We start from the raw sequence: 12,848 nt of genomic DNA, 5'->3' as shown, positions 1-12,848 counted from the left end.
TGATCCCTGAAATATACATCCTTGCGCTTAAATAATTTAGAAAATTTGGTTTTCTCAGTTTCAAAATGTTTTATTTTGCTTTTGTCCACAAAGTTATTATAAAGGTTTCATAATTAAATTAGGAGTGTCATAGTAGTAATTGAATTTTATTGACACCTTTGGAGGTTGTTAATTAGAGCCAACTTCTGGGTTACTTTTATGACATAATTTTCATTTGTCTAGACTAGAACCACGCAGAAAATCCTAAGTATTTCAGGTGTCAGTCATTTCCTGTTTATTATGCAAGGGGGTTGGTGGATTTGCACCATTGGAGGGAAAGCATGCTCAGCAAGTTTCAGCTTACGAGGACTAAGCAAACGTGGAATGGACTGCTGAAAAAATTCACTATTTTGGCTGGCAGGTCAAACATTGCTGATTGCTTTATTGAAATTTTGTTATGGGAGTACAGGATGTTAGGTTTGATATACAATTAAAAGCTTTAGTTGTAAATATTACATGTGGCACATCATTCTGAAAGTATGTCCACAATTTTGAATTGTGACATGATGTGTTTGCTTATTTTTCGGTTTTACAATGATATTGAGTGTTTTGGTTTTTTGTTTGTTGTTGTTGTTATTTTACATTTCAGTATCATTTTCTCACTATTTATTTATGTACTGACTTACTCTTTGAAAGATGTTTTGGATTGATGTCCTACAGTTACACATTCAATTCAAAGAAGGAGTTTTTTTAATTTCAAAGCAACATTAATAGAATGTTAAATTTTTTACAGTAATATCAATAAAAGATGATACAAAGATGAGTACTTTGAAGCTTTGTTTGTATTAGTGTTTGGCTGGATGTGGAAATTAAATTGTAGTTATCACCTTATAGGTAATCACAGAAATATTAACCTGTCACTTCAGCAAGGGCATATGTTGGCAAATAGGAAAATAAAAATGAAGGTATGATTTGCATTTTCATATTGAAATTTATATGATGGTGTTTTGGGTCAGTAATTAGTATTTATAAAGTCCAAATTGCTGTCATTCAAAACTGATAATTAAGCATTGACTGTCATTTCTGAATTTATACATAAAGTCAAATGTGGAGGGTTGTAGTTTAAGGGAGAGAACCCTGGACAAAATTGTAAGTGAAAAGAGCTGCACTAATATTTGTATGATCTTGGTCAGGGACTTGCATGGATATGTTTTCTCATCTATAAAATGAGTAAGTACACCAGATGGGTTGTCTTTTCTAACATCAACTTTTTTTGTGTAGTAATAGTGTAATAGCTAAGTAAGTTATGTTACAGTAGCTGAAAATAATTTTTTTTCTTTTTTACAGTTTGAATTATTTTACAGCCAGCATTTCAGTGGAAGGAAACTTACGTGGTTACATTATCTCTGTACAGGTAATACGCATTTCATTATATCTAGTGAAATTTACTGATATAAATATCTTAATAATAAAGGAAAGGATTTCTTATAGCCTAATGATAATTTTTTTTCCCTAATGATGGCTTTTAACCTCTTTTCCTCTGTCTACCCTGCTGGTTATCATTAAAGCAACTATTAATGAAGTTTAAGTTTAGCACTTTTTTTTTTTAAAGATTTTTATTTATTTATTTGAGAGAGAGCATAAGCAGGGAGAGGGGCAGAGGGAGAAGCAGACTCCCCACAGAGCAGGGAGCCCAAAGCAAGGCTCAGTCCCAGGACCCCAGGATCATGACCCAAGTTGAAGTCAGATGCTTAAATGACTGAGCCACCCAGGCACCCCAAGTTCAGCACTTTTTAGTAGTGCCTTATAAATTTATGCTGCTTATATTTTATTACTGCTTATTAAGAAAGTTTCTGAATTTTATAATGTTTATTACATTTCTGTAACACACCAGTTTATCTAGACATTAGAGATTTTATCTAGAAACCAAGACTTGACAAGTCAGATACTCCTAAAAAAAGTTTCCATAAATATGTCAGAAATCCTCAGAAAAAAATTTTTTTTGTCATCATTAATCACCTTTATTCTTGGCTCAGATTTTTCCCCCTCAAAATAGTGTACATTTTTCCATTCACTTTTTTTTTTTCCTCACCATATCACATACCCTCCCCAATGTCCATCACCCAGCCACCCCATCCTTCCACCTCCCTCCCTTCCAGCAACCCTCAGTTTGTTTCCTGAGATTAAGAGTCTCTTACGGTTTGTCTCCCTCTCTGGGTTTGTCTTGTTTCATTTTGCCTTCCCTTCCCCTGTGATCCTCTGTCTTCTTTCTCAAATTCCTCATATCAGAGAGATACAATAATTGACTTATTTCACTAAGCATAACACCCTCTAGTTCCATCCATGTCATTGCAAATGGCAAGATTTCATTTCTTTTGATGGCTGCATAGTATTCCATTATATATATATATGTCTATATCTCCCATCTTTTTTATCCATTCATCTGTTGTTGGATATCTAGGCTCTTTCCATAGTTTGACTATTATGGACTTTGCTGCTATAAACATTGGGGTACATGTGCCCCTTCAGATCACTACATTTGTATCTTTAAAGTAAATACCCTGTAATGCAATTGCTGGGTCAATAGGGTAGCTCTATTTTCAACTTTTTGAGGAACCTCCATACTGTTTTTCAGAGTGGCTGCACCAAGGAAATTTCTGTAACCATTATAGCATTGTAAGGAGATCTGACCATTTGATTTTTATTTGTGGTATTATTGTGCACTGCAGTAGCAAATGCTTTTCCCAAAATGTCACAATTAATTTCCAGTAGTTTCTATTTTAGAAAAGTTTAGTTAGAATCCAGTCCTTTGCTTCTTTCTGGAACCGTTGTACACTTATATGATAGTAGGATTACTACCTGAATGATTGTGGACTGAGTGCAGTTGCTCTGAGTTGCCTGAAGATGTTAACCAAAGCAAACACTCAAATTCTCTTTCCTTTTGTTAAAGCCATGCTTTGAAAATGCATTGAATCAACTTTCCCTTTGTATAAGGAAAGGAGGGTATATATATCTCTTAGAAATGGTGTAAGAAAATTTGATCAATCAGGTGCCATAACCTTTATTAGGAAATTCTGTTCACTTACATAAGAGAAATTTCATTACGAGAAACTTTAACTATTTTCTTTTAAGTGCCATTTATTTGACCAATTTATATTTGCAATATAATGTGTCATTATGTTGGTAATACATATTAGTACATAATTGGTACATGGTAATACATACTTATACAAGTTTATCTGTATTAAGCAAGTTGGGCAACTTTTTTTCAGCAGTTTGTGAAATAAAGAGATATGATATTCTTAATAAGCGGGTCAGTTTGTACTTGACCTTTCATTTTACATCTGTTGTGAATTTTTTCTACTCATTTATTAAATATAATCGGTTTTAAGGAAAAAAATTGCTCAACCAGTTTTATTTGTGTTTATTTATTTTTAAAGATCTGTTTATTTTAGAGAGAGAGAGTGCACAAGTGGGAAGGAGAGAGGAAGAGAGAATCTCAGGCAGATTCCCTGATAAGCAGGAAGCCCAAAATGGGGTTCAGTCTCACAGCCCTGAGGTCATGATCTGATCTGAAACCAAGAGTTGGACGCTTAACTGACTGCACCCCCAAGCGCCTCACTCACCCTGCTTTAGATAACTAAAGGAATTTCTAATACATCTTAATGTACTTGAATTTAATTTAGTTTTACTTCCCTGAATGTCTTGTGGAGTTTAAATTCTCCTTGTTTCTCTAATTATCTCAGCAATTATCAGCCTGTCTCCTAAAGTATTTTGTGAGGGGCTCACTTTTTTGGTGTTCAGCAACTAATTGTATATAGAAATAAAGAAAAGGCTATAGTATATAGAATTTGACCTGAAAAGTGTTACCATTAACACCTAAATAGGAAGGAAATCAACATTCTTTTCCTGTTTTTGAATAGTACTAAATTCCTAAGCTGGTCCATAATAACCAGATTTTTGGAACTTGTCGTTTGTTCATTTTTTGGGTCTTACTTTACTATTGTATATGTGTATCTTAATTAAAGCCAAAGAGTTTATTCCTTTGCAAGAGAGATGTTAGCCTTGTATATTCGTCAGTTATTTAGTTTATCTAGTTTAGTTATTTAGTTTTGTTTCTCATTCATTTACTCATTAATAAAATGTTCTCAAACACTGTCCACCTTTAAGCTTCTTGTTCTGGTGTCTTCACATTTATCATAAGGTTCCAGGGCTCCTTTAAAACATTGGCTCTGTTTCTGGACTGATTACTTAGAATTCTGTTTCTCAAGAACCCCTAACGTTCATACTTACACATATAATCAAAATTACTCTTTCCTAGTCCATTTCCACATTTCTAGGTATTTTTTGTATTGTAATCCAGGAGTCTTTACAAATGGTTGGAGATGGGGTATGAAGTGGTATTTGGAGGAAGTTAGAATCAGAAGATGTAGGGTTATTAGCCTATTAAGTCTGTAACCTTGAGCTTAGTCTGTAACCTTAACTTCTTTGAGCCTATTTCTTCATCTTTATCTTTGGAAAATTCATTTACCAATTCAGAGGATCATCTTCTTTGATTCTAGTACTGCTGTATGCCAAGTACAGATAAAATATAGAGCCTCAGCCCTCAAAAAGCTCGTACATGGGAGAACAGACAAGTAAATATTTTTGGTAAATGTTTTGGATATTGTAATCGAGAGGCAAGCCCAGGGTAAAAGTTTCCCACAGACTGGTGGTAGCAGACAGTCACTGGTAAGGGAAAGCTTCTGAGTAAATAACATCTAAACTTGGTTTTCAAGGGTGAATAGGACTTAGCCAAGATAGGCAAAGAAGAATGTTGAGAGCATATTACCAACAGAGGTAAGAATTTTAAGAAGTAAGCAACTATGCTATGAGATGTGACAGAGCTACTGAATGAGAGAATGATGAAAATGCTACTGGAATTTCTTTTTTTAAAAGATTTTATTTGTTGGGGCGCCTGGGTGGCCCAGTGGGTTAAAGCCTCTGCCTTTGGCTCAGGTCATGATCCCGGGGTCTTGGGATCGAGCCCCGCATTGGGCTCTCTGCTCAGCGGGGAGCCTGCTTCCCTTCCTCTCTCTGCCTACCTCTCTGCCTGCTTGTGATCTCTGTCTGTCAAATAAATAAATAAAACCTTTAAAAAAAAAAGATTTTATTTGTTTATTTGACAGAGAGACACACAGCGAGAAAGGGAACACAAGCAGGGGGAGCGGGAAAGGGAGAATCAGGCCTTCGCAGAGCAGGGAGCCCAGTGCAGGGCTCAGTGCGGGGCTCGATCCTAGGACACTGGCATCATGACCTGAACCAAAGGCAGACTCTTAACAACTGAGCCTTCCAGGTGCCCCAAGAAATACTGTCAGTAAACCACAGCTTTATACTTTAGGAAACAGTTCATTGACGTGCATTAGCTTTTTATTTTCCATGCTCTGTGGTGCATTCATGTTTGTCATACTGTTTTTTATAAACTTTTCAGTGTGCTGTCTCCCTGGGATGTTGCAGAACCCTAGGTGTGCCTAAACCTGCTGTATCCTTCATAGCTTTCAGGGTAGTGTAGAATCTAGAACTTTTTTATTCTGTCAACTATTTCAACAAAATAATGGATCTGCCTTTTTGTCTCTCCTTCCAATTGTTTGTCCCTAGGAAGTTACTGGGAGGATTAATGTTTGTTTAATGGGACAAAATAGCATTGTTAAATTTTAGTAGAAACTGTGGGTTAGAGAGAGCCATTAGAGAAACATCTCCTATATGCTTGTGGACCTCCCTGAGTGCTTGAACGTTGCCAGATAGAGAAAGTACATGAGGTGATTATTGGTCGCAAGCTGTCCGTCTCCCCCATTGTCTATCTGCCCATTTCTCCTCCTACCCTCACCTCCTCTTAATTGCTTTTTCTTGCCTAAGTCATAGCTTTTCTAGTAACATTTAAAGACATTGTTACCTACTGGTAGAGGTATGGTAGTTTAATTGTGATTTATACTACACACTGAGAACTAATAGCCCTCCCTCCATCCCCCCAAACAAACAAACTGATTACACTGCTAGCAAGAATGGCTTCATAACAATTTAATAAGTCGTTGGTTCATTCTTTCAGGAGAAAGCAGCTGAAATAAACAGTTATTACTCAAGTAATTTTGAAATGCTTCTTTGAATGATCAGTTTATTGTTACAATTTTGTTTTTATCGTAGGTGAAGTTAAAATGAACTATTTGGGCAAACCATATGTAGCCATGGTTACTACATACCAAATGGCAGTTCTTCTTGCCTTTAACAACAGTGAAACTGTCAGCTATAAAGAGCTTCAGGACAGCACTCAGATGAATGAAAAGGAACTGACAAAAACAATCAAATCATTACTTGATGTGAAAATGATTAACCATGATTCAGAAAAGGTATGGGGTGGTATTTCAAGGAATTTAAGCATTATTAACATTGTATCTTTTTCATGAGATCTTCTGAGTTTTTAAAGTGAGGTTATAATTGGTAATGCCCTTTGTAATTTGGAAAGCGCTTGAGTCAGCTAACAATACTGCAGGCTCCTTATAGCTATGAGTTTCTGGAATCACAGAGAAGTTGGTGCCTATGTGCACTTTATAGTTTGATTTCGTTTGTCCTTTACTGTGACAGTGTACTGAAAATTGTGAAAGAATTGCCATCAGGTGGATTCTGATCAACTGATGTTAAAAACTGTAGTGTTTCACTTTTTCCTGTGTTTAATTGATATTTATTACATGGCTCTGTAATAGGAAATGACCACCTGTTGATATTTGTATGCATAGTTAGCTTGTGTGACCATCCAAACTGCTCTCACTCTCCTGTCCCTTCATTCCAGCATTCAACTAATAACCACCATGTATTTGTACTACCTGTCACAAGAATAGCAAGCTAGTAATATACTTTTCTTTTTAGCTTTTTTTCCTAGTAACAAGTTTTTGTTATTGTTATAGTATGTCTTGGATATTTAAGTGGTTCAGAAGCAACAGATGTGAGTTAAATCTCCTAAACCAAATTGTGCCTATAAGAAAAAATTCCTGTAAATGAGGTGTCATTTTTATTTTGGCGAAGTTAATAGCCTGCTATTTCTGTCTTCAATTCATTTAATTGATGATATTTTTTTTAAGATTGATTTATTTGAAGGGAGTGGGAGGGGTAGAAGGAGAAGAGAATCCTAAGCAGACTCCCTGCTGAGTGCAGAGCCCAACATGGGGCTCAGTCTCATGACTCTGAGATCATGACCTGAGTGAAACCAAGAGTCAGACACTTAACTGCTTCATCCAGGTGCTCCTAATTGATGGTATTTTGTAGCCTATAACTGAACAGCTTTAAATGGCATATATTCTGAAATTCATATCAAGCTTTTCTTAATACTGAGAAATGATTAATTTTTCTGACTTCAGAATCCTAACAAAATACTAAATTCTTAATATATATAATATATATATATATATATATATATATTTTAGATTTTATTTATTTATTTGACAGACAGAGATCACAAGTAGGCAGAGAGGCAGGCAGAGAGAGAGGGAGGAGGAAGCAGGCTCCCTGCGGAGCAGAGAGCCCGATGCGGGGCTCGATCCCAGGACCCTGGGATCATGACCTGAGCCGAAGGCAGAGGCTTTAACCCACTGAGCCACCCAGGCGCCCCTAAATTCTTAATATTTTAATTAAGTCAAGTAATTATAAGTTCAGCATGATTTTTTTAAAACCTGAAGTTTGTTTAAATTTGTAAGCTAAATTAAGTATCTAAGAAGCTGTATAGTTTTATAAAATGTATTACTTTAGCTGCTCAGGAATGTACAAAATATAGATTCTTGTTTGCACATTAAATTTTAATTATGAATCTGCTATTCCTTAGCAGAACTTTGTAGCTTATTATTGAGAATGAGTTCATTTGCCAAGTGCTCTTTCATCCTGCTGATAAGAAAACTCACTGTATGATCAGAGTGGCTTTTTTAAGCCTGATAAAGAAGTTGTGATTATAAAAATTAGCTTAACAACTTTAACTTGAGAAAAGGCCACATGCTTCAGGTAGACTGAATAAAACATGAGTTCAAGGGTAAGCTTCATCAGAACCACACAGGGTGACGTGTGCCACTGGAAACTACTTGCTTCTGTCGTCCAGTTATTTATAATCTGTATTTTGTTATTACAACACTTTAAAAGACATTTGGTTGCTCACTTTTTCAAAATGGGGTGATAGAAAAACTATGAGCCTAGTAGTTCATAAGAATTAAAATGTTAAATTCTATTTAAGCCAATGAGCTATGATTGTTTATCCAATGCTTATATATAATAGTCGGGCCAGGAAATAGCTTATTTCTAAATCTAAACAGATTAAAATTCAAGTGTAAAATTAGAATTGTTTTTAGCTTCTTTTCTTTCCTTGACAGAAGACAGTTACTTTTCTCTTAAATAATTCTTTATAATGCGAAATTAGTCTTCTTAGTCATTTAAGTTTATGGCACATTATTTGCAGCAACTCTTATTTAATTATTTTAATTTTTATAAACATAAATGAATTATTTTTAATTGTAGGAAGACATTGATGCAGAATCTTCATTTTCATTAAATATGAACTTTAGCAGTAAAAGAACAAAATTTAAAATTACTACATCAATGCAAAAAGACACACCACAGGTAAGTGATTTTTAATGTCATTTCTTTTGGAAAGATTTGAGCATTGGACTTCACAAGTGGTAAATGAGATAATGCAAAACTTTGCACATCAAAATTAATAATGCAATGCATTTTTCTGGTTTATTCTTTGAATTTACTAATCTTGCAAACAAAACCGCTGCCAGTATCTTAGATTATAAAAATAGTAATATAATGGGTATCTAAGGAAAAAGGTGTTACACTATACGCATACTTACTTTTAGACTATATTAAAATGTGGAGTGTTGCTTGGATTCTTCACAAAAATTTTTACCTTGAGTAGTAATATAATGTCGCATATCTTTTATTTGTAAAATAAGGGAAAGCTTTATCACATTTTTTCAAAGAAAAGTTGTTAGAAATGTTTCTCAGAATTTCATGTGCAAATGAACCAGTTGGGATCTTGTTAATGCTCAGAGTGTGATCTAGTAATGTCTAGAGTAGGGTTCAAACTACCAGATGAGCTGGTTTGCAAGGTGAACATCTACTGTTGATCTTTTAACTCAGTAATGATTATTGCTTTGTTATGGGATAGCCTGGTAATGTCACTTAAGTTTCTTGATTACCTTCTATGTGCCACCCTATCCTTGGTCAGGATGTAAAGTTACATAAGATGTCAGTCCCTCTCCAGGAGCTTACTCCCTCACGGGGAGACCAGTGTTAGATAATTGTTAATTAAATTTGAACCCTAAAATGTTTGCGATCCCATTTTTCTCTACACTAGTGAATACTAATTTGTAATTTGAGGATTGTATTTTATCTTTTATTTTAAAAAAGATTTTATTTATTTATTTACTTATTTGAAGGGAGAGCAGCAGAGGAAGATTGAGAGAGAATCTCAAGGAGAAATCTTGAAAATTAACTGTTCTGTGTCATTTAGGTTCTACTTTATTGCTTGTTTACATGAAATACATTTTACAAGAGTGTTAATTTTTTTTTATATCCTTCCAACTTTAACCCAAGAAACTATAAATAACTCACTGTAGATACTCGTTTGGTAATGGTTATGTGATCATGGGCACATGATAACTGTGTAATTTGATGCTCAGTATTGATGGGAAGTTTATGTAAACTCACTGATAAAATGAATTATGAAAGATTCAGATTCAGTGACTTAATGTCTCATTTGCTTTTTTTTTCCCCCCTGTGAAACAGGAAATGGAGCAGACGAGAAGTGCCGTAGATGAGGACCGGAAAATGTATCTCCAGGCTGCTATAGTTCGTATCATGAAAGCACGAAAAGTACTTCGGCATAATGCCCTTATTCAAGAGGTAAAAGGAGGGGAAGCCCTCAAGGCTTTTTGGGATAACCAGTATTATCAATGAATGGATTAGGAATGTTTCTTTGTCAAATGGTACATAAATAATAGGATTCCAAAAGAACATAAAGAAATGCCTCATTACTTAATGAAAACAGTACTTACTTACAATTTCAGTATTAAGTTCAGGTTTGCTTTGGCTCAGATTTAGAGGCCTGAAGTTCACCAATATTTTGAGCCTTTTGTCCAGTTATTGGAGGAAGTTGATGATTTCAAATATTCATTCATTCCATAAATAGATGAGTGTCTACATGTGATATAGTGCTGTGCTAGTCATTAGGGATGTGATGCAGAGTAACCCAAGATGTGGTTCCTGCCTTTTTGAAGTTCACCTTCTAATAGGAAAGAACTACATTATTGAAATAGTATGCAAGCAAAATATAAAATTAGATTAACATGCACTGAAAAAGAGCTACAGTAGTATAAGAATGTACACGAAAGTATTGACTCAGAGGATGTTGGGGAAAGCTTTCTTGAGAAAGTGTTTAGTTCAGCTAGGACCTGGAAGGTCAGTGAGGTTAAGTAGGAGCTGGAGCGTGTGGAATGTGTATTTAGATAGATGAATTAATTTATAGTTTAATTTAGTTATGGATGAATATTATTGGATTTTGCTCTGTGTTCTGCTTTGTAATTCCTTCACAACAGAAACATTAGGCTTTTTCCTTATTTTGCATTAAATTTTTTTTTTGTCATCAAACCTTGAGCTCATTGTTTCCTCTCTCCTTGTGCACTGCCATCCGAGCTTAAAAAATTCAGGACTGTTCATGGGATTCATTTGCTTGATGTATCACATCCATCCATTTAGGATGATTTTATTCATTTTAATCAGTATGATTTCATAACTACTTTAAGTACATTTTTCCCACATGGGTTAGGTCTGTTTGACGGGACCTCAGTACATCTGAGGCACTTTCACAGCTGATTGGTTAAAAGTAATTATTTGTAGCTTACTAATTAGCAGTACTTTGACATCCATGTCTCTCTTACACAGGTGATTAGCCAGTCAAGAGCGAGGTTTAATCCTAGTATCAGCATGATTAAGAAGTGTATTGAAGTTCTGATAGACAAACAGTACATCGAACGCAGTCAAGCGTCAGCAGATGAATACAGTTACGTAGCGTGATGTCGCTCTCCTCTAGTGTGAGTGTGAGAAGATCATTGCCATCACCATTTGGTGTGTTCCTGTGGGAAAAAGCAGGCCTGTGCCTCCATAATTTGGTCATTTGGCAGCCCCTGTTTTTCTGCTGTTTACAACATCACCAGTGCCACGTCATGAGCGTCAGAGAAAATGCCTAGAGATATTTCAAGCTCATGTCATTATGACATTTCTTAAACTTTATTAAAAGAATGAGTGAAGTATTGCTGAAATGTGGGAATTTGGTTGGGTACCATGCTTTTTCTCCCCTTCACGTTTGCAGTTGATGTGTTTTTTTTTTTAATGTATCTTAAAGAACATAAAATAAAAAACTTAAATATTGTAATATGACAGATAACATAATAATTGTATCTACATTAAAATGACAAACATGATATTGCTGCTTGTCAAATAAAAAAAATAAAGAAATAGAATGCCTTTTTTATGTGGATGGAGTATCACATATAATAGTATATGTATAAATGTTCTCATGAGTCATCAAAGCAGCTAATGCAGCTTTAGTTGCATTTTTATCTGAATGGTTTAATTCACTTTTGCTCCTACTTGAGTCCTACATGAAAAATGTCTAGATTGTTGTACTTAAATGCATAAAAATGCATTCAACATAAAGAATGTTTTATTTTCATGGATTGGAACTGCGTTGGATATGAGTGTTTCGAATGTTGAGGATTTTATTCTATCAAGAGTTTCTGGTGATACGCTAACACCACAGAAATAAAGGATGAGGAGAATACGGTGGCTTCAGGTCTGGCATAGAAAGAGTTTCTCACTCAAAATTTGTCTTCTGTTTTCATAATACCTTAATTCTAATATAGACAAATATCGCAGCTCTCTTACCTCCCCTTCTGCCTTTCTCTGAGTTGTAGGAGATCCTGGGATACCAGTGTATTCTTTCCATTCTCCTACCTACATATTACGCATACACCCCCTAACATTTTGACACTAGATTGACTCTCACAAGTCACAGGTGTGCTTAGCAGTGCATAACCTAAGTACTGTTTTGGGTTTTTTTTTTTTTTTTTGGTCTGTATGGTGCATTACACCAGGTGCCACTTATATAGAGACATGAAATTCTGCTATTTTGTTTATTATATATATATATTAACAGCAATATTAGAATACTCTGGTCTATTATATTTGTTACCTCTCTATCCCACCACCACTACAACACACATAATGTGATTTTTTTAAGCTGGAATATTTTAATGCATTCCCACATGAATCATTTTACGTATAATACTTAAGTTTGTGTCTCTGACCAATAAGATCTTTTTTAAAAACAACAAAAACACAACTATAATGGTGTTTTTACACCTAACAAAAATAATAATTACTTAATATCATCTAATATGTGGTCCATATTCAAATTTGTTGCAAAATGGCTTCTGCAGTTGGTTTGTTCGATTGCACTTTTTCTGACTCGTGTCTCTTTAAGTGTTGAGAAAAACTACCGAACTTCCAATGACTTACTTCTATACTGTATTTTTCATTTTACCTTTCTTCCTAGAGAGGAAGTAATGGCAAACCATAGAATATTGTACATGCAATGTCAAAAAACAAACCTTTGTTTTGATAACTTGTTGATAAAGTTTCCAAATTGATTCTTTTTTTTCCTTAAATATTTATAAATGTTAAATTTAAGTCTTATCTTGGTATCTAAATTGCCGAGAAAATACATTATATTGAAAAATGGACAAAATAGTTGTGCTGAGGTCTACAGAAATGACTGACAAGAGTTTTCTTCA

The 12,848-nt window shown here is 34.8% G+C and overlaps 1 protein-coding gene across 4 annotated transcripts in view; it reads left to right on the top strand.

The window, feature by feature from the left end:
- LOC111155593 (cullin 2) overlaps positions 1–11,855 on the top strand; it is a 104,288-nt gene extending 92,433 nt beyond the window's left edge. For all 4 annotated transcript variants that reach the window (XM_022515844.1, XM_022515845.1, XM_022515846.1 and 1 more), the window contains 5 exons: positions 1,327–1,393; positions 6,160–6,362; positions 8,509–8,610; positions 9,784–9,900; positions 10,939–11,855. In XM_022515844.1, the coding sequence (XP_022371552.1) occupies positions 1,327–1,393; positions 6,160–6,362; positions 8,509–8,610; positions 9,784–9,900; positions 10,939–11,070 (621 nt within the window). In that variant the 3' untranslated portion in view covers positions 11,071–11,855. The remainder of the gene's footprint in view (positions 1–1,326; positions 1,394–6,159; positions 6,363–8,508; positions 8,611–9,783; positions 9,901–10,938) is intronic.
- The last annotated feature ends 993 nt before the right edge of the window (positions 11,856–12,848 follow it).

Source organism: Enhydra lutris, unplaced genomic scaffold, assembly GCF_002288905.1.
Source record: "Enhydra lutris kenyoni isolate GAN:26980312 unplaced genomic scaffold, ASM228890v2 scaffoldscaffold42, whole genome shotgun sequence".
NCBI lineage: Eukaryota > Metazoa > Chordata > Mammalia > Carnivora > Mustelidae > Enhydra > Enhydra lutris.
This window is presented reverse-complemented; position numbering and strand designations above follow the sequence as displayed.